This window comes from Mauremys reevesii, linkage group 1, assembly GCF_016161935.1.
Source record: "Mauremys reevesii isolate NIE-2019 linkage group 1, ASM1616193v1, whole genome shotgun sequence".
Classification (NCBI taxonomy): domain Eukaryota; kingdom Metazoa; phylum Chordata; order Testudines; family Geoemydidae; genus Mauremys; species Mauremys reevesii.
In genome coordinates, this window is record NC_052623.1 from 290,228,910 (window position 1) to 290,256,393 (window position 27,484).

General features: G+C 39.3%; 1 protein-coding gene across 3 annotated transcripts in view; it reads right to left on the reverse strand.

Annotated features, from left to right (window-relative positions):
- Nucleotides 1-27,484, reverse strand: part of NAV3 (neuron navigator 3) — an 862,925-nt gene that overhangs the window by 161,112 nt on the left and 674,329 nt on the right. For all 3 annotated transcript variants that reach the window (XM_039497831.1, XM_039497841.1, XM_039497851.1), the window contains 3 exons: nucleotides 17,584-17,699; nucleotides 1,289-1,397; nucleotides 514-897 (listed from right to left, as the gene is read on the reverse strand). In XM_039497831.1, coding sequence (XP_039353765.1) covers nucleotides 514-897; nucleotides 1,289-1,397; nucleotides 17,584-17,699 — 609 coding nt within the window. The remainder of the gene's footprint in view (nucleotides 1-513; nucleotides 898-1,288; nucleotides 1,398-17,583; nucleotides 17,700-27,484) is intronic.

Here is a 27,484-nt window from a genome sequence, read left to right on the forward strand (position 1 = left end):
CATATTCCTATCTCCAAGGCTATTCCTACAGGTCAGAAATGATATTCACAGTTAAAGAACGGAGGTAAAGGCCTGTTACGCAAGACTATAACAGACAGCATCTGACATGCAAACAGAAAAAGTCAGGCCTGTCAGCAACTGCCTTTCATCAGCCCCATCTGAAAACACAATATGTCATCTAAAAAAATGTAAGAAAAATACTGAAAAAACCCTAAGGCACAATAAAACAAAACTGGTTTTACTAAACAGTTGTGGAAACCTCAATAAATACTTTATATTAATGTCTCTAAAAACCTGCTCCTGCTCACCCTGAAGCTAATACCAGAACTCTCATCGACTTCAATAGGGGACAAGTTGGACCCCACAGAAGAGTTAGAACAGCACTACCATTTTGTTTAAGCATTATGTAGTGTCCACAATTCTACATTTACCAGGTTAAATCTCTTTATACAAAATCCCGTTCAATTTGCCCTGTCCTGCATTAGAGTTTCAGCTGGGTAAAATACCACTTACCCACTATTGATGTCATCTGTTCTGAGGCTTTTCCCAAGAATGTCCCCATCACTCATGTAACCTCCAACATCAACTTCTGAGGACATGTCCAGATCACTGCTTCCTTTTTCATTCATGTCAATCTGTGACATATTCCCGAGTCGAGAAACAGCTGCTCGGCGAAGAGGTGTGGTATACATGAATCGCGAGGGGTCAGTATGTATGAAGCGACCAGCACTACTGCGAGGGTAACCACTACCCAAGGATGGGGCATCTCCTGCCTGGAGGCGAGGACTAGCCTGGCCAAGCCTCCAAGTCACTGGCGTGGATCGGCTTGTCAAGCTTGGTATACTTCTCCCATTCACTTCAGTTGTCACAGTGCTGTCAAACGTTGTCTCCAATGTGCTGCCAAACAAAACGTAGAAGTCAGTTCATTGTGCTCTTTCTCTTTCTGAGAAATAAAGATGAACAAAAGTTGCACTGCTAGGTGGAGCGTAGATATGTAACCCAGGTATATAATAACCCAATACTTTTTTCTCTACAAGATTTTATTTGTACACATCAGAGATTTAAAACTGTAGACAAGCTTCCAAATGAATCCTGAGATACTATTTTCAGAAGGGTAAACAAAACACTTACATCAAATTATTATGACAAGAATCCCAGACACACAAATAGTATTTTCACAAACTGCACTGTTAATTTTCCCTTGCTAACCTCTAATGGTAAGCCTGCAATTCTTGACTGCAAGTGTTCTTCTACACCAAAATGTACGGAGTCCATGCACAAATAGTACCTGTGGCTTATCTGGGTCCCTCTAAGGCTGGACATAGTTTCTTCCAAATTCTGTCGCAGATCTGCTATATTCTTTACTGTTCTCATTCTTCTCGTTTCTGGATCTTCCCCTGGAAGAAAACAAAATAATATAAATTCTGTGTGGGTGTGCAGTCATGTGCACGTATGGCATGTGTGGGTGTGTATATACAAATATAGATATAAACTAACACATGAATGTGTGCGGACAACTATATACATGATATCATTTATATATGGATACACATACATATCATTTAAAATTTGAATATACGCAAGCTCCCAGAGTGTATTTGTAGATGTGTCCATCCATTCACCCACATACAACATGCACACACCCATCCTGCCAATATTTATTGCGCACATTTACAGCAATCAAAAGGTTTGTGGTGATTAAAAGCTCATTTTAAAAATAGCAAGTTAGTGGAGGGTCTTGACAAGGCTGAAAAATGTGGGGATTGTGGAGACTAAGGCCCTGATTTAGGAAAACATTTAAGCACACACTTAAAATCTATCCCTATTCAGGAAAGCACTTAAAGTTAAGTCTGTACTTAAGCACCCTTCCTGAGTAGGGATGCTTTCCTGACCTAGAGCCTTATTCCCCATAACCCTCACAGTGGACATAAAACACTAAGTCCCAATATAATTAATACATTTATAGATTTTAAGTCTAGAAGGGACCATAATGATCATCTAGTCTGACCTCCTGCATGACAAAGGCCATACAGTTTCACCCAGAAGTTCCTGCATCAAACCCACAATTTTTCGCTATACAAGAAATAAATAAACCCACAAAGATAAAATGCACATAGTGAAATACTGTTACCCAGGAATAATGTAAAAGCCTAATAAACAATATCAAATAAATACATAACACAAATTACCAAATATTTGATATATATTAAAAATCAGAAATTAATATATTTTTAAAAATGGTATAGTTTATCTAGAAGTTTTTGTTTATTTTAACATAATCATTTAACTACCCCATATTTCCATTTTTTTTGAAGAGTATAGTATTAAATAACATAGTATCACAGAGTTTGTGGTTTATCATGCCCAGAATGTTGCCTGTGACAGTGTCCCATTTGTGATGCTTCGGAGTGGGTGGGGGTACATATAATTCTAGCAATTTGTACAATTCTGAACAAATGGAGAAAACTATTCCTCCCTGACGCCAGGACTGATCATTTTATGCCTGTATACATCACTTGATTAACCCCAGTTTAGTCAGCATGCTACACATGTTATCAGTGATAAAATTGTAAAAGCCTTTTAAAATAGGTTAATATTATTTAACTCTAAATTCAGCATTTCCCTGAGATATACACAAATGAAGGTTGTAATTCCATCTCAGGATTAAGAAACTGCTTCAGCTTTGATCTCATATTTGCTGATGTCAGGAGAACACCCTGTGAATCTGAATTCAACACGACACAAAAGAAAAGATCAGAAACACAAGTGAGAGAAAGGACAGGGTGATAACAACATAATCTCATGTTTACTCAGTAAGGCATATACACTTCGTACTGCTGACTTTTTTTGTGTTGTTGCTATGTTTTTGTTCCCCTCATGTCCTGTAGATAAATGTATAGGTGAGATCAAAATATGACTAGAGTTGAAGAGGAAATTTGGGGAGGGCAATAAGAAGCAGTACACAAGAATGCATAGAAATATCAGTGATGGGAGGAAATGGTTGTCTCACTGGTAGAGCAGAAGAGTCAGAGTGAGAAGCAAGAGGAAACTAAGTCCATTATTAGAGCTCCCCTAAAAAATTTTGGAGGAACAATTTTTCACAAGAAAAGAGAGTTTCATCAAAATTAAAATATTTTGTGGGTTGTTGTGAAATTTGCCAATATTTTCACTGGAAAATTTAAAAACAAATCCTTTCGACTTTCTTGTTTCATTTTGACAATATTGTTTTCACTTTTATATTATATTAAAATATTAATGTTAATACTATATTATGCTATATTTAATATTAGATTACACTGTTTCAATTTTACTGAATTGAAACCATTTATGTTAATCAAAATGAAACATTTTGATGCTTCCAAACAGAAAACTTTTTGAATTTCTGTCCCATGGGAAATTTCCAAAAACTGACTTTTCATTGCAATTTGGAATGATTTAAAAAAAAAAGTTGGAATTTTCAGTGGAACAGAAATTCATTTTTCCAACCAGATATAACCATAATGTAGATAGGGGCAATGAGATCTTGAAGTAGGTCTTTCAAGGCAAGACACACCAGGCAATGAGCGGTCAGCAAAGAGACTCAAAAAGGTGCATAACCAGACTAAAACAATGAACAAGAAAGATTATTTTGGCAGCAGAAATCTAGATAGAAAGAAGGGGGTTTAATTAATCCATTAATCAATGTGGAGGTGATGAAAGAATGCATAAATTGTAGTGACGCCAGCCTAAGGCTGGAATTGACACAACCTGCTAGCAAAGCACAAAGAAAAAAACGTTTGGCCACAAATGCTATTTAACTTCCAACAATAGCTGAGGATCCAATAAGACCTCTTAATAAAAAAGGCCCATATAACTCCCATTCAGCCAAAGAATATAGAATTTACTATGCTATTTCCCTCTGCCTGCATCCCTCAACCCATCAGAATCACCTTTCTTTCACTGGACTGTGGATATACATGCATACAGCAGTCATAATTAATAAGTAAATATCCAATAACAGTTACCACACCGTGGTATGTATGACACCACAGTTTTCCATGTATTAAGGAATGAAAATAATGTGTCTTAGAATTGGAAGTAAGTGTGGAAGCTGTAAGGTATAATTTGGCAAAAGTTGAATATATATCGTGCTTATGTGTGTGTTATTAATTGATAGTCATTGCACTTTAGTTAAGGTTGAAATCAGGTTCCATAATAAACTCTGTTTTAACTCCACCCCTAAACTGTTTTGATCTGAAAATAGCCCAATTTACTGGAAAGGCAAAGGAAATTTGGGCTAAAGGTCACTAATTCTTTTCTCCAGTTTGAAATTTTGGCTAGTTACATTCCTTTGGGTTCATGTTCTAACTCAGTTCTGCATCCTGTTACCTACCTACTTACCTACCATCCATCCATCCAACAAACAAATGCTTCAGACATTTTTGAAACCATTAGTTACAACTGAAAACAATGTACTGCACAGATATAACAACTCCTTTCCTCCTTGGTAGGTGAATGCAGTATAGAACCAGTCAGAGAACTCTGTGGGCTTGTCTACAGATAAAAATTGTTCTGTCTTAATTATACCAGTCTGTCTTAATTATACCAGTATAGTTAAAGCGGTACAACCCTTGAAGTATGGACACAATTATAGCAGTATAAAAATTCTGATAGCTTATTAATGTACATGAAGATGAATAAAGTATACTGGTATGGGTGCCTTTATACCAGTATATCTGCATCCCCACTAGGGATTGTACCGGTATAACTATTTCTGTAAAAATCACACCCATCTGAAATAGTTATAGCAGTGGAAAAAATGAGTGTAAACCCAGCCTTACTTCTGATGCCAATGGCCCTAACTAAATAAAGCATTTCTGTATGTACTTAACTTTAAGCATATGAGTAGTCCCAGTGAAATCAATGGGACTATTCATGTGTTTGAAGGTAGGAATACATTTAAGTACCTTTCTGAAATCAGGCTTATATGTGTATTGTGGATTTGCTTAAATGTGGTATAGAATATTTTTGGAAGGTTGGGTTTGTGACTTATACTGTGAAGATGAAAAAAGAAAAGGCAGAGTGATACATCTAGTCCAGCGGTTCTCAAACTTCATTGCATGGCAACCCCCTTCTGACAAGAAAAATGAATACACGACCCCAGGGGGCGGGACTGAAGCCCGAGCCTGCCCAAGCCCTGCCACCCCAGGTGTCGGGGAGAGGGGAGGCAAAGGTGAAGCCCAAGGGCTACAACTCCAGGTGGGGGACCCGTAACCTGAGCCCAGCAGTGGGGCTTGGGTGTTGGCTTCAGCCCTGGCCCCCAGCAAGTCTAATGTCAGCCTTGGCAACCCCCTTAAAATGGGGTTGCAACCCACTTTGGGGGTCCCAACCCACAGTTTGAGAATCATTGATCTAGTCCATGCATGGAGGATGGAGGCAGTACATTGAGATTTCTGAATCATATGGAGCAGTGGATGGGGAAATGGTGCGGGGAGTAATTGTTTGTGAAAATCATACATAATATGCATGTTATTTTGAGCATAATGGAAACTGGGATGGGGAAGGTCAAATCTCAGTTCTGTAACTGGACGGTAAGAAGGAAGATACTGGTCTGAGGGAAGACTGGAACTGTGGATCTTGTTCATTTGTAAAGGTTTGTAGCCCATGTTGGAAATGTATATAACATATAATGGGATGGTGTAGAAGGATTTCCTGGTCTATAGACAGAGGTAGGGTTTAGAGGTATGAGGGGGCAGAGTTAAGGCTGTTCTTCGACTGTGCAATATCCATACTTAACATGTGTATATTTATCTGAGGGATGGAAGATATCTGAATATTTATCTGCCTTAACTATTCATTTCCATATTCTAAAATCTTTGGATTTTAAAATTACAATGTTTTTATGTGGGTGTGTGTTTTGTATGTAGTTATTTTAACATTATTGCTAATATTTTCAATATTTAATATTCACTGTTACTTTATCCTCTCCCTTTCCTTGTTTGTTTGTTTGTTTCTACCCGTTGTCCCTTGTCATATATTTAGAATATAAACTACATTGGGTAGGGCCTGTCTTTTTTATTGTGTGTGTACAAAGCAGATGATAATGGAGTCTTGATCCTTGAATGGGGCTACTATTTGTTTCCCTCAAAACATAGTATTTCTCTCCCAAAATTACTCTCTCCAAAGCTCAAGAGTGGCAATATTCTGTCTTGGGAAAATGACATGTTTAAAGTCTATTCTCCTGTAATCTCTCAAAGGTAGAAAAGGACATTAGAAATTGAATAATCCCCCATTTCTAAAGGCACAAAGCTCTTTGTTTCTAGCACAAACAGATGAGAAGATATCTGACAGTGAAATTGGAACATTATTATGTAAAGAAAAGCTATTTAGTATTATTTCTAGAGGTTTTTAAATTGTATTAGTTTTAATTTCTCTCCTTCTTTTAGGCTTTTAGGCCTTTACTGATGGGCTCATGTTACTATAGCCAATAGCTTTACAGGTAGGAAAAAAGAAAAATAGAATCAGTAAAAAAAAAATTAAAAAGTTTCTAAGTTTTTTTTTTCCTTCAAAGTATCTGGCATGTCATGTGCAGATTACATGAAGGTATAGTATAAAGATTTTATTGGCACTCATCTGGAGTGACCTGCTTCACTCATTCAAGGCTTCAACACTCATGATTAATGTAGACATCAAAAACTCTTGCATACAGCAGCTTTATAGCACACTAAACCACGATGGATTCTCTCTGCAAATATCTACAGCTCCTGTTTGAGATACAAACACAAACAATCAAAATGATCATTTTTAAAGAAGGCACTGTTCAAGTATGTTAGACTCCCAGTAGTGATGTTTACCTTTAACTGCTTTATCAGTAACCCTGATAATGATAATTCCAAAACTTACATGCTGACTATAATTAAGACTGTGAATTTGTCACAGAGGTCATGGAAGTCACGGATTCTGAGACTTTCCCAGGACCTTCGTGACGTCTGCAGTGACTGGTGCTGCTGGCTCAGGGGCTGGGTAGGGAGCAGCAGCAGGAATTTGGGTGTGGGAGGGGACTTAGGGTTGGGGGCTGGGTGAGGGAGGAGGTGAGGGCTCCGCAGAGGTGTGGCCAGGCAGCTCTGTGCGCTGCCTCAGCCCACAGGTGACAATCCTGTGGTTCCCGGCCAATGGAAGCTGCAGAGCTGGTGCTCGGGGTGAAGGCAGTGCGCAGAGACCCCCTGGCTGCACCTCTGCCTAGGAACTGAGGGAGGGACATGTTCCCTCTTCCAGGGAGCCACACGGGGCTGGGTAGGGAGCCTGCAAGCCCCACCAACCCCCTCTGCCCTCTCTAGCACCAGTGGAGGTCTTGGGCTGTTCCCCACAGAGCACGCATGGCACCCCGACCCCGAGCATCTGCAGCACCCCCAGCCCCCAGCTCGAGCACCCAAAATTTAGGGGTATATAGTACAAGTCATGGATAGGTCACGGGCTGTGAATTTTTGTTTACTGCCTGTGACCTATCCATGACTTTTACAAAAAATACCCGTGATTAAAATGTAGCCTTAACTATAATTAATGCCTGAAGCAGATAATAATAAAATAATAATTTCACTTATATAGGATCTTTCATCAAAGTATTTCCAGATAATAGTAATAATAATAAGCTCCCATGTAAAATTTTTCCTCCTTAGATCTCAAAGCACTTTACAAAGGAAGGTATATTTATCCTCATTTTTCAGGTAGGGAAGGAAGGCTCACAGAGGTGCAAGTGACAGAGTCAGGTATACAATTCAGATTTCTTAACTACCTGTTCCCTAATCTCCATGCAAAAAGTCAAACCTGGCACCTCAGTGTAAAGTACTCTTGGTCCTAAAAGTTAAGAATATATCTAATTTCTATATTAGTTTAAAATGAAACATTTTTACCAAATTTAAATTTCTTCATAAATTACATCCTAAATCTTTAACTCCAGTCTGAGTCCAAATATATACCAGTAGGAAACCTACAGACTAGATACACGCTTTGCAGCCTTGGCAAAAGATGCATACCATTCAACCATTTCCCTACACAATAGCACAAAGCTTCTGAAATGAACACTTTGGACAACCCATCCTTCCAGGGAATGAGATGAAAAGTAATATCAGCAGCACAGAAGCTTTCTGAAGCTGCTATGGCTGTGAAATTTAGATGCTTGCTATCACGAACTGATGTAGCTGATGTGAAGCTTTGGCACCCACAATTCTATTGAAATTCCATGTTTATGGATGAGATTACCTGCAGGGAGGAGGGAAAATGTGAGGATAAAGTCATAACTAGGCCACAATATTGCCTACATAAAACAGTCCTTGTTAAGAATCCAAGGAGCCTAATTTTACATTATGAGAAGGAAAATTAAAATTGAAATAAAATATATATTAATAAACTGTTAACACGTTTCACTTTATTTTTAAAGAGCTAAGAAAACTGTGCTCAATTACTCACATACTGTATTGCTGCTGATGTACCTATCAAAAAAGATTTAGAAACTAGTCTTCATTTCCTACACTCTTTAAAGCTAAAAGGAAGGAAGGAAACAAGAGAGGAATACTCTAAAATTCAATTTAACATACTATTGCAAAGAAACCCAATTCTGTCTCACAATATTACAGTCAACAACAAAGTCTGCTCCATGCAGATCTGTTCTAACACTTATGTAACTCTCTGCCCTTTCTTGTGTCAAATGGAAATTAACTTACCTAATATATCCGTGTAAAGTACTTGTTCTAAGTCGCCCAGCATTGTCATTATGACATCCTCATCCAGCTGTGCAGTCCCTTCACGGAGGCAGCCTTCTTCCTCTTCCTCTGCCCAGTTCCTGCTAGTGAAATTTGACTTGCAGGGGACATTTTCATCATCTGATTTGTCCCGTTCCTCATTACCAACCTCAAACCCTTCATCTGTAGACTGGCCTCCAGATCTTCTACTTGACTTATTGCTTCCAGCAGGTGGTAAGACTTCAGTTTCCTCAAATGTTGCACTGTTGGTATGGTAAAGAGAGTGCACCGACTGCGAGAGCAACTTGGACAATGAGATTCTATCTCCAACTTCTGCCTCTCTCTGATGACAATTCTGGCTAGATTTTGAGGCATTTCCAAACCAGTTCTCCCTGTATGAGTATCGTCTCTTCTCCCCTTCACTTATGAGTGTAAGGTTGGTCAAAGACTTCTGTTTCTGAAGACGAGCATTCCCTCTTCTAACAGCCTTGCCTTTAAAGACTGATAATTCAGCAGGTCGCTGCATCCTTTCAGCTAAAGCTTCACCTCAGCCAGATTTCATATTCCTAGATCTACAGTAGCTCAAATCTTTAAGCAGGTCTCAGATGTGACCCTTTCAGTACTGTACGATGCACACACCATGTAGCACATCTTTGCACTTGTAATGAAAAGCAAAGCTCAAGCATCCAGTTTATGTGCTGTGAATGACTAGACAGGCATAGTCATTTTCTCTAAATTTACATTGCTGCCTGTGCTAAGTCACTTCTTTCCAGTCATGTTAATCTGCAGTACTTACAGGCATTTTTACTCGAATTTCTCTCAAGCAGAAGAGAGTTGATCAAACACTCTGCTCCCACAAAGAAGTAATCCCAAAAGCCAACTGCATTCTCCCCTCTTCATCCAATCACCAGTCTCATCAAAATGATGGGCCTGCATCTCTCTCTATAGCTGCAGTGTTCTGAAATCCAAAGTACAGCACAAGTACTGTCGTGCTTTTTTTCTCTCTCACCAGATCATGACCGACCCCAATGCACAGCTCTGTACTTTAGATGGGCTGACACAGAGCTGCAAGTACAGCCTACACGTCAGAGCTCAATAAGAGCCAAAATTAACCACTGAAGCAAAGCTCTGCACAAGCCTCCTCACATTTTAGTATTCAACCTGCATTCCCAGATCTATGACTCTTCTCTGCTACTGCAGTGGATGCTGCTGGCTGCCATGGCAGCAAACATCCTGGTGAATTAAACCGGAGACATAGAAGCCTCTGTCCAGTTTAAAATGCCACAGGTTTCAAGACACGGCTTCACCTGAATGGGCTGCTACAATATTAGCCCTAGCTCACACTGAAATGCTATTTTTCTCCCTGGCAGGTAAGAATGACAAACTATATATTCCTTCTCCCTGCTACTCCCTTTGCAGGCAGTTAAAAAGCAGATTTGCAAATGGTTCTTGAATCTTGCAATTTCTGCTGTAAATGAATAAATATAATTTAAGAGGATAAAGAAACTAAAGAATGGAGCCTGATGCTACTCACTCTGTGGCAGTGATTTATAAAGTGAGAGATTTCATTTCCTCTTTCAAAAAAATTCTTGGGATTCAGAAGCTACTATGGAATTATAAAGCTTTGATAAAAATCAAGAGTTCACAACCTTCAAAAGGAACCTATTAAATAAAATACTCTATAGAAAGAATACAGTTTTCTTACAAAGCTACCCAATTTCAAGTCTGAAACAAAGTTCACAAGAGCTAAATGTGGCTTTTACACATACAAAGAAATGAGACTAACATTCAAAATATATCTTCTCCCAGTGGGAAAAAATACTTGTATCAATAATTAAGACGCCTGAACAGAAAATTAGCACTAAAGTAGAATTTTATTCCATCTTTGAAACACAAAGGTTTACCCAGGAGCAATCAATTTGGCCAAATACTGTGCAGAAATGTCCAAATATAAATATAGAAATGCTACATAACAATACACTGATTCTGTCAGTATCATGATACACCTGTAACACACTGTATTGTGGGAAACCCCAGGAGTTAATGATACACAAGGACAGATTATTTGAAGACTTGCTATACTAGTAATAAATGGGCATTAAGAGTTGCCCCAGTGTCGTATTTGCTTCTCACCCTCTCACTTTACAGCTGCTACTGAAGGAAGAGCTGGATAAAAATATATCTCCTAGCAACAAAATGGAGGGGTGCATTTTTCCTGGGGGACTTAAGAAAGAAAGAAAGAAAGAAAGAAAGAAAGAAAGAAAGATCTAATGGTGTCAAGTGATGATCACTTTGAAAACTAAATCACTGCTGGACCCCTCTAGACACAAAGTGTACAGGAAAGAAGATGAGATACTCAGCTGGAAAGGTTGTTCAAAATGAAATGAACTAAAGGAAATCTAGCCCTACTCCACTTCCCCTGGCCATCCAAAAAGAAAGAGAGAAAGAATGTTAGCAATGAACACTCTTCTGTTTGCATGATGCTAGTGGCCAATTGCTTTATTTTCAATTGCTTTATTTTCAAATTAATGCAACACTGGTGTGCAATGGGGAAAAGAAGGCAGTGTCTTGTTCCTCAGTGTAAGCTGTAGGGCAGGACTCCTCCATACGACTGAAGAGAGTTAATGGGCTTGCCCACACATATCATCCACAAGTGTGTGAAATCTGAGAAATGCATCTAGTCCTCCAGCCAGCCACTGTGTATAGTATGCTGCAGTCAGCAACAAGACCTACCTGGCAGCAGAAAAGTGTGTACTTTATATACATCTATTTTAGATAGAGAGATAGATAGATACAACAAATAAAAACCAAAATCTACTTTAAAATGTTACAGTAAAAGTTGTTTTATATGGCATGTGGGGGGAATGGAGGGTGCTGGTAAGTGAAGAATGCTGGTTAACTAAGAGGGAGGGACTTTGAGTTTGGGAGCAGGTGCGCGGTTGGGGTGCAGAAGGGGGCTCGGGGTGCCAGATCTGGGGGCCCCTCACCTTGGGCAGCTTCCCACAAGCAGCGACCTATCCTGGCTACTCCTAGGCCAAAGCGCAGCAGGCGGCTCTATGCCTTGCCCCGGCCTGATTGCTGGCTCTGCAGCTCCCATTAGCCGGGAACCACAGCCAATGGAGGTTGTGGGGGTGGAGCCTGTGGGTGGAAGCAGCACCTCTGCCTAGGAGCAGCTAGGACTGGTCACTGCTTGCAGGGAGGCTCCTGAGGTTACTGCCCCCTGGATCCAGCACCCTGAGCCCAACCCCCTGCCTGCCTGTGCCAACCGGACTATAAACTGGACTTTCAATGAAGATCAGAGATGCCAGTTTATAGAACTTTCTGGTTGGTGAAGTGCCAGAAAAAACAGCTTATTTACGGTATTAAAGTAGCAAAGTCAAGCACTTAAATGTTATAAATGTTACAATTAAGATTTCCTGTGCAATCTTAATTTGTCCCTTTTTGTGCATATGTAATGTACTATAGGCATTTATTGCATGATCACATACTATTTTTCCATGAGACCCCTGTCTCAGGTGCCCCTCACCACCCCCTAAAATACATTAGATGGGATGAATGTACAGAACAAAGAACTCTGAATTATGATAACTCTCCCTTTGTAATGATAATTTTAACCTACCTTCTGATCTACCATGTACGCCCATAATGTGACAATACCTAAGACTGCAATATGGAAGAATCCCAGGTTTATTTACTGAAATATAGTTTTCTAAAGCTCATATATATAGAAACAAAGAAATATAACTAAAACCATGAACAAGAACAGGCTATATAACAGAAATCACATTAGGAGGTTTTGAGGTAGCAGATGTTACATTATATTCCTCAGTTACATGACAATCTAATGCAGGGGTTCTCAAACTGGGGGTCAGGACCTCTCAGGAGATCATGAGGTTATTACATGGGGGGGTCATGAGTTGTCAACCTCCATCCCAAACCCCACTTTGCCTGCAGTTATTATTATGGTGTTAAATATATAAAAAGTGTTTTTAATTTATAAGGGAGGGTCACACTCAGAGACTTGCTACGTGAAAGGGGTCACCAGTACAAAAGTTTGAGAGCCACTGATAATGTACTCCCCACCCTAAAGATGGAAGTGTCATTTTTAGAGAGGACAAACATAAGGAATTTTCCCAACTCCATGGTTACAGTAATAATAAACCTTATTTTGTATAATGCATTACATAGAAAGGAATCTTAAAAATGATTTTAAAATATAATAATCTATGGACAAATTCTGTTCTCAGATAAGCACACACAATTTTCATTGGTATTTGAATGCACAGTTATGCCCTTTGTTAATGAATTATATAATAGAACCTCAAAATCCACAGAATTAGAATAACATGCTAAATTTAGTTAATTCTTAGTACATGTGTACATGGTTTACAACATTCTTTTTAAGTGTTTCTTTTAGAAAGGGGAAAAAAGTGCAGTAAATGTGAACTGCTAATATTGGGATATAATTCTAATTCTTAAAATGATTCCTTGCCTCCACATTAATGGTACATTTATAATAAGCTAATATTTGCAACTTCATGTATAATTATTTATGGATTGTGATAAATGAAGGGGGTGGGGGAAGCTCCCTTTTATGGCCACCCAGCCAGCTAGTAGCTATAAAATCACTCTTAGTAGCTGTTCTGTACTTGCTTTATCTGTAAAGGGTTAAAAGTCTTACTGTCATGCATAGGTAAAAGGAAGTGAGTGGGCACTTGGCCAAAAGAGCCAATGGGAAGGCTAGAACTTTTTAAAATTGAAACAAGACTCCCCTTTTGTCTCTCTGTTGTTGTTCTTGGGGAGAGGCAGGCAGGGAGCAGTTATGCTGTGAGAAGCTTGAGCCAGGTATGAAAAAATATTAGTATTATACCTAGAAACTACTCATCTAAAACTCCAGATATGTAAGTAGATTAGGAAATGTCTAGGAAGACATGATTAAGTTTATCCCTTTTATTTGTTTATGGCTTGTGGATTCCTCTGTGCTAACCCCAGGAGTTTTTGTTTTGCTTGTAGCCTTTAAGCTGGATCTCAGGAGAGCTATTCTTGATGCTTACTCCTTGTAATTGTTTTTTTCCCCATATCTAGCAAAAGCCTAAGTCCCAGATGCATTTTCTTCTTTTTTTTATTAATAAAATTTACCTTTTTTAAGAACAGGGTTGGATTTTTGTGCCCTAAGAGGTTTGTGCACATGTTTTTTAATTAGCTGGTGGCAACATCTGATTTCCTTTGTTTTTCTGCTCAGCTCTTCCCCAGATGGAGGGTGAAAGGGCTTGAGTGTACCCGATGAACAGTCACATAAAAAGAATCTGGGCACATCAAAAAGGCAGGCTAATAAACAGGGACAAGTTTTTTAAGTGCTTGTACACAAATGCCAGAAGTCTAAATAATAAGATGGGTGACTAGAGTGCCTGCCTTGTAAGGGAGATATATATATAATAGGCAGGCACAGAAACCTGGTGGTGGATCAAAATCAATGGACACACATCATTCCGTATAAAAAATATATCGGAACAGAACAGGAACAATAGTAAAGAATAAAATTGTCAGACACATAGAAAACATAAACTCTTTGAGCAATAGTCACATGGGTTTCTGTAAGAAAAATCGTGTCTTACTAATCTATTAGAGTTTGAAGGGTCCTAGGACCAATCCTATTCAATTTATTCATAAATGATCTGGAGAAAGGGTAAACAGTGAGGGTGCAAAGTGCAGATGATGATAACTACTACTCAAGATAGTTAAGACCAAGCAGATTGTGAAGAAAGAAAAAGATCTCAAAACTAAGTGATTGGGCAACAACAAAAAAATGAAAAATTGGATAAATTCATGGTGGCTAAGTCCATAAAATGGCTATTAGCCAGGATGGGTAAGAATAGGATGGAGATGGATGGCAGGAGAGATCATTTGATCATTTTGCCTGTACAAGAAGGAATTCCCAAGTTCGTCTTCCTGGGTTCTCAAAGGGGTGGTGGCAGCATCTACCAATCCAAGGTCAGAAAAAAGCTGTAACCTTGGGAGTTTAGTACAAGCCTGAAGTGGCCAGTATTAATTTTTAGAGTCCTTGTGGGCCCCCAACTTCTGCACTCGAAGTGCCAGTAGGGAATCAGCCTTAACAGATATGCTAAACATTTTAAACATGTAAACACTGTTTAAAAGCCTAGTAACATAATTGGATTATTAAAATAATATTTTGCAATTATAGAGATGGACATTTTTTCAAAGTGCTATTAAACAATTAGCTTATTAACGCCCACATCACCCCTGCAACATAGAGTGGCAAATATCCCTGTTTTACAGATGGTGAAACTGGTGAAAGAAGTTTAACCAACTTGCTTTTGGTCATACAGTGAGTGAGCAGCAAAACTGGGATTAGAATTTATTTTATTACTCTAGTAACCCTATTCCTTGCTCTCTTTCCCCTCCTCATTTTTTGTTATCCCATACCTAAAATTAGGCCCTGATCTTGCAGAGACCTATTCATGTGCTTAACTTTTTGCACTGCACGCAGGCTTAGGCCCTTACTTGCCAGAACTTTGAACTGGGGAATCTTGTCTTTCTATTTGCATTGTAAAACACCCAATAAACACTTGGCACTTTAAAAACAATAATAAAGACCAGAATGACAAACGAAACAAATACGCAAATGGGACTGAACTTTCTGAGCCCAGTCCTGTGGGTGGCTGAACGACCTCAAGTCCCTTTGTATAAATGATTTTGCAGGGGACGCTCAGCGCCTTGCAGGATTAGACCCTTTTTGACTAACTGTACTTCTGCCTAGTGGGCATGGGTATCAAGTCATTCAAAAACCAAAACAAGCCTGGGGTTTCAGGTAACATGATAATAGGCACAGTATAAGAACTTAAATAGAATGTAATAGAGAAAGGTTACAGAAAGACAAAACAACTCATAATTGCTCTCCTGTTCTATCTACTTAACAGTCCATATCTCAAAAAATCACCCTTGCATGTGTCCTTGGTACAAATGACACCCCTTGCTGGATGGTGATCCCACTGAGCGGCCGGAATATACTTGGGAGCTTGGAAATCTCTCTCTTACCCCGGCCTAGGTCATCCTAGAGCAGTTTCCTGAATAGCCAGCACATGAATAGATTCCAAATGATATTCTTCAGCACATATATATAGCTAAAAATACAACTGCTGCATAGGGTGATTGTTTGATCCAGCCATTCCTCATATTTCTAACTGCCAATTATGAGTGACACACATTTGGTTTCCGCCGTGTGCCCAATTTACAATGAGCCAATGGCTGAACTCTCACAGTGGTGCCGCCATGCTGCCCATTATGGCAGTCTGCAGCTAATGACAGAGTCTGAATAATGAGATCAGAAACATCTCTGATGTCTCTTTAGTGCCCCATATGCCACTTTCTCTTTTTTGTTGCATTTTCCTCTTCTACACAGAACAGAAAAAGGACCGGATACCTGCTATCCTAGAGGATCATTACAGCAGGCACAAAAGTGATTTTTTACCATCCCTTCAGATAATATCTTGAAACATCTTTTGTAATATTTACACCTATTTAGATGTGCAAGTGTTTAATTGTTATGCCTACAGTAAGACCAATGAGCCATGTATCTGCCTTTAGGAAAGATAAAGTTTAACTAATTTAGAATGTATTTTCCCTCTGCAAGAAGTTTCCATGATAATATATATCTAACTGGAAACTAAAGGGAACACTTAATTAGGTTTCAGATTGGGCTACTTGTCAAAAAGTTGATCAAGAATTTGGCAGGTGAGGGATGTCAGTTTGGAGACACTTGAGGAAAAACTGAGACAGAGCCAGTTACTTTACTGAAACCTCCATTTTAATATGAATCAGGCTAGATGCCAAAACTGTATGACAAAACTGGGGCAATTTGATCTAAGCGCGATAGCATTTTAGATTTGTGTGTGTCAAATGACTTCCTTTAAACAAATAATATCTTGAGTGAGAAAAACCAGATATGTTTTTAACATTTGTTTGAATTTTGAAAATTTGGGGGAAAATGGCAAAACTCCAGTTGACTTCAATGGGCCACAATTTCACCCTTTATGCTGAGAAACTAAGCTTGAAAGTAATGGTACAGAGTAAAAAAAGGAATCCACAGTTCAGACAAGCAGGCCCTTTGAAAGTACACAGCTCTTCTATGCAATTCAATCCTGATGCGAAACTCAGTTGTGACATACTTTGTTTTGTGCCCATTGACAGCTAGATTTATGGTCAGATCCTCAGCTGATGTAAATTGTCATAGCTCCATTGATACCAAAGGACTATGCCAAAGTACAACAGGTGATGATCTGACCCATAGTCGCAAAAAAATATAGAAACTCATTTGTACAATTGTAATCTGGTAAGGATTTGAACACAAATTTATAGGGAACCCCAAGATAGAACCTTGCTGAGTGGGCCACAGGCTAGCACGACTGTAAGGATTTGTTCATTTACTCCCTTTTTGGAATCTAGGTTCACTTACAGAAATAAAAATGTTATGTTATTAACACTTCAGCTTCTGACATTTTGATTTGATCTTATTCTCCCAGTGTCACACATTATGAGATAGGCTTCTCAAGGTTCCTCATAGAGCATTCAGTATGATACTGACAATAATAATGTCTTGAAATCCTAATTTATGAAAACTCCAGTTTCTGCAAAATGATGAAGAGGATATTCTAAGTGAGACAGCTTAGATAAAAGAATTTGCAGTTGAAGTGCTAACAGCGTGTGACCCACTTTCTCTGCATATTTAATATAATGAATAGAGGTCAAAGGCATTATTTTAAACCATTGCTAAGCTATTTGTAGGAGAGCTATGTAAACAAAGACATATAACATTTCTATACTGAGGTTTTTCCCACATGCCACTCACCAGATATCTCCTCTAGGCACTGTTTGGCAGTCTTACTGTATGATAAATCCATTTTAGTAGGACTGGTGCAGGAGTCAACAGGTGGTAAAGAGGTACTGTCGTTTTCTGAGTGTGTTCTGAAATCAACCAAGAATACTCATTATAACAGATGTTTGTTATACACACAGCAATGGAAAATGTTAATTCAGGGCATAACTGGAATCTTTTTGCACTGTATTCATCTCACCAAAGGCATATAGTGAAAATATCACAAATGCCACATTCTATCCTAATTACATAATGCTACATTCTGTCTCAACCTACATACTTCGCCAAGGGAGTAAGGACTTTACATCCCTATATAAACAACCCAGCCTTGGGTCAGGAACACAGGGATAAGCAGGGGCCCTTGTTTGCTTAGTCTTTCCCTGACACAGGTAGGCAATATTCAGGCAGGGAACAGTCTAACCCCCAACTCAGTGGCCAGAATAGCTAAGCCAGCATCTGTGTATATGTGAGCAGTATGAAGCATAGTAATTTACTGCTGTTAAAGGCCAGTAGTAAATTATCCCCTGGGAGCAAAGGGGGAAGAAATGGATGAATTGTTACTCAAGAGGCATGTGTCTATCCCCTGGGGCATCCCTGGAGCAGTACAGTTTACACACAATCCCTTGCTTAGGGCTATCCAAAATCAAAATCTATCCCCAAATGTTCAAAGTTATATGCAGTTTGGCTCCTCCTCATGATGTTACTGTTAGTCATGTGACCACCCAGCTCTTGGGAAATGCTGAGATACAGAAATAATTATACGTTTCTATTAGCTTGCTAACAAATGACCCGTATTCTTGAGAACATATGTGAACTAAATATATGTAACTACTAAAATGTAATAAAATACATTGTTACACTGCGGAGTGCAGTATTGGATACCTTTATTTGCCATTATACAGGGGTAAACTATTACGCAGTCAATATTTCCCAAGGGTTCCTACAATAGTTGCCTCTTCTTAGGGAAAATCTGCAATGTCTCAGAAAGCAGGATGGGGAAACTGTTGGTATATGATGATTTGTAATGGTCATCACTGTGTTTGTACATTAGTGGAAAAAGAACACAAAAACGGAATGGTGTGAACAGGATGCAACAAGACACAAAACTCCCTCTAAAAATCTTAATTAAGAGTTCAGTTCTGCCATCCTTACTATCTGTGCTGACAATCTTAAATTACATGCCAAAACACTAATTGTCTCTGATTTTTGATAAGAGCCTGCTAAAACCTTATATATATATTTTTTCCAATTGTGAAAGCTTAAAATTATAGCAAGACTCCTAAAATTCCCATTTCCACAACATATTGTGGGATGCACAAGCTGTTTTTTGGGGCAGCAGCCCCAGCACAGATGCCTTTCATAAGAGTAGATGATAAAAATACTGGATGAATTTGAGGATTAATTTTAAAAGCAATTTCTTTTATGAAATAGCAACCCGCTAATTATTGTCCTACGTTTATTTCAAAGTTGTGTATTTAATGGATTTATTCAGCAACTCATTTAAGTGACTGAGGGAGAAGATCTCAAGATACAAATAACCAAACACATCTGTTTGAGTAGAATTCTTACCTCTTTATGGTACTTAAAACTGTATTAAAGAGAAATGTAAACACAAATGATAGCTTGCAACATGCATAGTCTTTGTAGTCAGTTTTTGTAGTTTTGGGGAATTGTGAAGAGGCAAATATCTAACTACCGTCATATGAACTGTTTTTGATTCTTGGGTGTTGTTATTTCCTGCGACACGCTAATTAATTAATTAATACTGCAAGGACTCCAGGGGCTGCAAGCACTGCATTCCCACTGACATCCCTGGTAGTTTTACACTTGAGGTCTTTCAGAATTGGGTCCCAAGTAGCAGAGTGACAATGAGGAATCTCACTCAGCAGTAAAGACTGTATGGTAACATATGAAGAGGTGAAAAGGCTCTTGCCCTGATGGGCAATTCTGTGTAGATAAAATGAAAACCACCCTAAGCATTCTCTTGCCCAAGCTCAACTCAAACCTTTTAGCAATATGACACATTTCATTTATAGAACCTCATCCTCCTCTATTTTCTTTGCTCTTCAAAAACTTGATTCCAGCTGGGACCAGGAGTGGAAGTAGTGAAATACTGTGAGAAAAAACACTTGCAAGATTTCTACACCAAATGTACAGACCTCACAGGCAAGCTTGATTGTGGCATAGAAAACTAGGCACATGCCAAGGACTTGCCTCCTGGAGCCACATGATGACATAATAATCTAAGCTATCATTTAAAAATGTAATTATATTTCTAGTCTTCATTGTTGCAAAGAATAACTTCAAAACATGAACCAAGCATAAACAATACAGTGATGTCTTCTTGTGTTTGCAGTAGGGTGACCAGACAGCAAATGTGAAAGGGGGTGGGGGGATAATAGGAGCCTATATAAGAAAAAGACCCCAAAATCGGGACTGTCTCAATAAAATCGGGACATCTGGTCACTCTAGTTTGCAGAAAACCAGAAACAATAGCTCTGGAAGGTGTGAAATATCTGCCCCATTTATCTGACTCAAAACTGAAAGTGTGAGGGCAATGTAAAATAATTTGGGTTTGCTACCAAAATAAACAACCCAGAAATCGTACTGGCTGTATATGGCATTTTCATATTTAATTACATAAAACCTCAGTTGTTTTGATTATCTAAAGCTGCTATAGAATTTCCATGGAAGAACACAAGGATCTTGCAGCAGAATTTAAGTTCAGCTTGCAGTGGAGAACATGAAGCCATCTATTTATTCTGGAAATGGGAGGCCAAGAAGGTATCTGTTCCAGAAGAGTGAGGAACAGCAGCCACTTGAGCCGGGGATGGGGAAAGGGGGATGTTTGGCTCCCACCACCACTAGAGCACACCAAGCCTCTGGAACTCTGGGGGCCCTTGCTGACACCATCTCAGTAGAGTATAGAGAGGTAGCCATGTTAGTCTGGATCTGTAAAAAGTGACAAAGAGACTTGTTGCACCTTATAGACTATCAGAATACCCACAACAGCTTATGGTCCAATACTTCTGTTAGTCTATAAGGTGCCACAGGACACTTTGTCACATCTCAGTAGAGGCTCAGGATTTGGACCCTCCTTCTGAGGCCGCACTCTGCTGGGTGATGGCAGTGGGCACACCCACACATATATAGAATCCTCTGCCTGGGTGGGAGAAGCTGAATCCTTCTTTTCGGATGGACCCCTTCCTGCCCGGGCACAGGGGAAGAGGGAGACCCCAGCCTGTCCAAACAGTCATGGTAGCGGGCTCTTCAGTTACTGTAGTGGTGGACCCTGCCACTATTGCTCAAATAAAAGGAGGGTCAAGGTATGGGTGTGGGGGCCACATATGTGGGTGTCCCTAGAGCTCGGGACTGCTTCAATCTGGCCCTGCCTATGGGTTCTGATCAAACATCCAGATATTCCTTTGCTTAGTTGGACCATTTTAGTTCCAATTGTTGCTAACAAATATCTTCAGCAGTGAAGACTGGGGCAATCTGCATTGTGAATGATAAAAAGTCTTTTCCAGTACACTAAGAGGGCAAAATCAATGGAACCGTACTAATACCTGGTGTAACTCCACTGACTTCTCTAGAATTACATCAGGGATTAATTTGGCCCAATATCTGCAGGCCAGCACACAGAAAATTAAATGACTTGCTCATTAACCTTAAATTAAAACCTTAATTAACCTTAAATATTACTCCTCCATCCCTCTTTTATATATATATAAAATTCTTGCACCTCTGTGTTGAGATCAAAGAAAGCAAATGGAATTGCAGGTGAGATTTATCTTCCAGCGCTGAACATTTGCAATGAAGGTTAATTAGTTCTAATTAAACAACTGTCATGAAAACAGGATAATCTCCTTTCTGCTTTAATCATAACAATAGGAAACAACTTTTACCTCCAATTAGTCTTCAAATTCTGCCCTCAACTACATCTGTGAAACCACACTAAATTTTGATTAAACGAAGAGCAGAATTTGGACCTCTGCACACAATAATGAATATCTTTAACACAGTCAGTAACTTCCTGTTTTTAATGGAATATCCACCCTTTGATAATCACAGATGACATCTAAAATTTTATTACTTGACATTCCGAAAGATTCCATATGATGATGTTTTTTTTCATTTTTCTTTTGACAACTCCAAGAGGTGTAACTGCCTTGGGTGGGTTTTATTGATAGGTAATAGGTAATAAACAGCAGGCAACTGAAGTATTGGGCTATAGCTTTATCTGAGAAATAAGCCAAAATGTTTACTGTAATCTTCTCCCACACTCTCTACTCTTATTCTCTCTTTACCTGCCATGTTCCATTGGAAGCATTGGCCTCTCCTCGTGAAGTAAAGATGTGTACAGAGGGAGCCGTTTCAAATACCTTGGTGTGTTTTTGTTGAAAATAAAGTATGTAGTGGGCAGTGTCACAACGCTACCTATGATTGCAAGACTTTGGTAATTTGCCATCTTCATCTCACAACAGTGATGTAAATGGCAGAATCAGATAAATCACTCCTGTGTGTTTCTGTGAGTTGCCAATTAAAAACAAAAATGACTTGCTGTTTGTTTAGCGCCACAATCTATCGTAAGCTTTTTCATAACCAATGTATAAATTACTGGGACAATGGGTGCAACTGAAAACTCAACATTCACTATCACAGTTGGTGACCACAGTAGTTTCTTATCTCTAAAACAGGAGACACTGTGGTACGGGCAAGCACTGCTGATTGGTAAATATTGAGTTTTAAAGAACCTCCACTGTAGCTAAAGGGAGTAGCTCAACTCTTCCCAAAATACTACAGCTAGGATACAAATCTCCTTAACAGTCCAGTGCCATTAATTAATAATTTCTCAGTGCCTATGGATGTTCAACCCTACCTTAGCACCCACTTCCCATACTTCACCTATCTTAGCAGTACAAATCCCATATAACTGCAAACCCTTACCAGTGGTCTACTAATAAAAGGGTCTGAACCACTAAACCAGAAGAGAAGTAGGGAGCAGTTTTTAGTAAAGTGGGAACTGTTTCATTAATTAAATCAACATTGAAAAGCTTACTCCAGACAGCGTGCTGAGGTGTAAATGTTTTCCAGACAGTCCTTCATTTAACAACTAGTCTAACTTCAAGAATATTGTTATGAGCCAGATGAAACCTTGTAATGAGTTGAGTTAAAACCTCGTTCAAACAGATGTGTGAACAAGCCCTTCATTTAAGATAGTTGTAAGAGACAGTTAAGGTGCAACATCTAAAACAAAGCCTAATAGAATCTGCCCAGAAACTAGCACCATGTGGACAGATGGTTCCATTAGGGGTGTCTGTGGAGGTGTGTGTATGTGTATTTATATATGTATGTATAAGTGGAAACTGAGAACAGAGAAGGACAGAGAGAGGGACAGGCAAAAAACTCCAACCTATCCCTCTCATGACCCATATAAAGTGTAAGCAATGATGTTGTAAAATCCTTGACATTGTGGGGCAAGATTAGAAGCCTTCCCTTTTCAGTCTTGCCTCTTTCTTCCCTCTCCCCTGCGACTGTATCTCCATTGTGCTACTTTGCTCCCGTCTCTATCTGACCTCTTAACAGCACAATGAAGGCAAGTAAAATCCCATGGCCAAATTCACTGAATTTCAGTGATGGTGTAATTTACACCAGTTTTGTAGTCCCCTCAGTGTGTAAGAAGCTGTAGGCTTAAGTACCACGAGGACTATTTTAACTAATTGTACACCTACTTAGACCCTCCTATTACTTTTCCTGCTACATCCCTCTCATCAAACCTTTTGACAAATAAACTACACCTGAGGATAGCATAGGGAGTGGCTCAGGCTAGCTGCCTGAGTACGTACCTAGGTGATCCCAGTCTGGTTTGTATTCTAGCATCTGACCCAAGCCATTGCTCATGCTACCCCTGGCTACACTGCTATTTTTAGCATGCTAATTTGAGCAGACCTAGCTAATCTGTCTATTTGTCCTAGGAAGCATGCTCCCACTTGCAGTGCAGATGTACCCTTAGATCAACTGGACTCTGTGGACCATGATCAGAAGTGACGTGTAAAGGATTGCTAGTTGCACATTCATAACTGTGTTTGAGTCTAAGTTGTTACGTTTTGAGGAGTCTGGAGGAATGAAGGTCAAACCAGTTTAGATTCCCTCATATTCACCTCTGTGGTCTCTTTTCTTTGAAGAGAAGTGGTGATCCCTGATGAATCTGCATGCCCTGGTGTTTAAGGGGAATAAATATGACATCAGATAGCAATTGTGCACTAAGGGTTCAGGGCTGCCACTCGTAACAAATCCTTTCAGCGCATCCTAATGGAACATAGACTCATAGACTAAGGTCAGAAGGGACCATTATGATCATCTAGTCTGACCTCCTGCACAAAGCAGGCCACAGAATCTTACCCATCCACTTCTATAACAAACACCTAGACTATGTCTGAGTTATTGAAGTCTTCAAATTGTGGTTTGAAGACCTCAAGCTGAAGAGAATCCTCCATCAAGTGACCCATGCCCCATGCTGCAGAGGAAGGCGAAAAACCTCCAGGGCCTCTGCCATTCTGTCCCGGAGGAAAATTCCTTCCCGACCCCAAATATGGCGATCAGTTAAACCCTGAGCATGTGGGCAAGACTCACCTGCCAGCACCCAGGAAAGAATTCTCCACAGTAACTCAGATCCCATCCCATCACAGACCACTGGGCATACTTAGCTGCTGATAATCAAAGATCAATTGCCAAATTAATTGCCAAAATTAGGCTATCCCATCATACCATCCCTTCCATAAATTTATCAAGCTTAGTCTTAAAGCCAGATATGTCTTTTGCCCCCACTACTCCCCTTGGAAGGCTGTTCCAGAACTTCACTCCTCTAATGGTTAGAAACCTTCATCTAATTTCAAGTCTAAACTTCCTAGTGTCCAGTTTATACCCATTTGTTCTTGTGTCCACATTGGTACTAAGCTTAAATAATTCCTCTCCCTCCATAATAGTAATCCCTCTGATATATTTATAAAGACAAAGCATATCCCCCCTCAACCTTCTTTTGGTTAGGCTAAACAAGCCAAGCTCTTTGAGTCTCCTTTCATAAGAAAGGTTTTCTATTCCTCGGATCATCCTAGTAGCCCATCTCTGAACCTGTTCCAGTCTGAATTCATCCTTCTTAAACATGGGAGACCAGAACTGCACACAGTATTCCAGATGAGGTCTCACCAGTGCCTTATATAACGGTACAAACACCTCCTTATCTTTGCTGGAAGTACCTCGCCTGATGCATCCTAAAACCGCATTAGCTTTTTTAACGGCCATATCACATTGGCGGCTCATAGTCATCCTGTGATCAACCAATACTCCGAGGTCCTTCTCCTCCTATGTTATTTCCAACTGATGTGTCCCCAATTTATAACTAAAATTCTTATTATTGATCCCTAAATGCATAACCTTGCACTTTTCACTATTAAATTTCATCCTATTACTATTACTCCAGTTTACAAGGTCATCCAGATCTTCCTGTATGATATCCCGGTCCTTCTCTGTGTTAGCAATACCTCCCAGCTTTGTGTCATCCGCAAACTTTATTAGCACATTCCCGCTTTTTGTGCCAAGGTCAGTAATAAAAAGGTTAAATAAGATTGGTTCCAAAACTGATCCCTGAGGAACTCCACTAGTAACCTCCTTCCAGCCTGATAGTTCACCCTTCAGTACGACCCGTTGTAGTCTCCCCTTTAACCAGTTCCTTATCCACCTTTCAGTTTTCATACTGATCCCCATCTTTTCCAATTTAACTAATAATTCCCCATGTGGAACCGTGTCAAATGCCTTACTGAAATCGAGGTAAATTAGATCTACTGCATTTCCTTTGTCTAAATAATCTGTTACCTTCTCAAAGGAGATCAGGTTGGTTTGGCACGATCTACCTTTTGTAAAACCATGTTGTAATTTGTCCCAATTACCCCACTTACCTCAATGTCCTTAACTACTTTCTCCTTCAAAATTTTTTCCAAGACCTTACATACTACAGATGTCAAACTAACAGGCCTATAGTTACTCGGATCACTTTTTTCCCCTGTCTTAAAATTAGGAACTATGTTAGCAATTCTCCAGTCATACGGTACAACCCCTGAGTTTACCCATTCATTAAAAATTCTTGCTAATGGGCTTGCAATTTCAAGTGCCAGTTCCTTTAATATTCTTGGATGAAGATTATCTGGGCCCTCCGATTTTGTGCCATTAAGCTGTTCGAGTTTGGCTTCTACCTCAGATGTGGTAATATCTACCTCCATATCCTCATTCCCATTTGTCATCCTTCCATTATCCCTAAGCTCCTCATTAGCCTTATTAAAGACTGAGGCAAAGTATTTATTTAGATATTGGGCCATGCCTAGGTTATCCTTAACCTCCATTCCATCCTCAGTGTTTAGCGGTCCCACTTCTTCTTTCTTTGTTTTCTTCTTATTTGAAGAAGTGGGTTTTTTTTTACCCACGAAAGCTTATGCCCAAATAAGTGTGTTAGTCTTTTAAGTGCCACCGGACTCCTTGTTGTTTTTGTGGATACAGACTAACACAGTTACCCCTCTGATACCTAATGGAACATTCTCTTTTATATACAACACACTAACAACAACTATGACTCACTACCTACAACACACAATGGCTATTATGCCATCATACTCCTTGTTGAAAGAAAAATACATGCTCATCTCACAAAGAACCTCCTTTGCAACAGTCTCTGCTACTACTCTACTATCCCTAAATCCACATTAGTGTCATTGTGGCCAAAGAAATGCTCTGTAATTGTATAGTATTTGATATTCAGAGGATACCAGCAAGTAACCCAGATAAAGTAACAACTTGCTTTTTACATATGGTACATTGCTGGGAGCCAGTACAGGTTGGACCCTTGTGTTGTAGCTGGTACAATTTTACAGGGGTTTGCAGGATTACGTATAGAATTTTGCTGGGTTTCTGCAGAATTACACTGTGCCTAGCACTTTACAAGGACAGCAGTGTATATTTGCAGGAATTGGGCATTTTTTCCAGCTGACAGTACTGTGTAAAAACAGTTCTTTTGGACAGTGATTTTTGTTTATCAGCCCATTATTCTTTGGAGTTATTTTAGCAGCTAACAGGCATACTTGAGAATTATGTGCATACATTGCGGTGGCCAACTAAGAAAACAGTTGTGTTTACTAGTGAGAAAATGCAAATACACCAACATGGCTTCCCGTACAGTACTATTTACCATATGCCCCCAGCAATAATTCTGCTGACTTTGTAAATATGGATATTCTGTCTCTGATTATATTTATACTCTGCTATAAAATCATTGTCTACTATTTCAAAGACCTTGAGACCCGCAAGGAATAGAGTTAGCGTGTATCTGCTTTCAGTACAGGATCTGTGGGACAGATTCTGCTCTCAATTCTACAGATGTACATACGAAGTAACCCCAGCCAAGTCAGTGGAGTTATTCCTTTTAACACTGGTGTGAGATTAGATTTTGGCCTTTAGAATTGTTTTCAAGCAAGATTTAACTGTTGGTTGAGGCGTACTGGGAATTAGTCATAAAGCTAAATTCTGTTGGCAAATGCACGCTTGAATCTCCCCTTTAATAGTCCTAATGTATTTTGCATTTTGATGCAGCATCGTAAAAAGATAACATATTTCCATATTGTAATAACATGCAATGAAATGGCATCACCATGTGGTAAATGTTGGTTTCATATGCATTTGAGGGCAGAATGGGGTCCACATATATCTCTATATTTGTATATATATTTCCATCTTATATTTAATATAGTAAATTGCATACATCACTGAAGTTGTTCCAGAGCATGAATTACCATAATATGTGATCTTTACTCAATTATTCAGAATCACA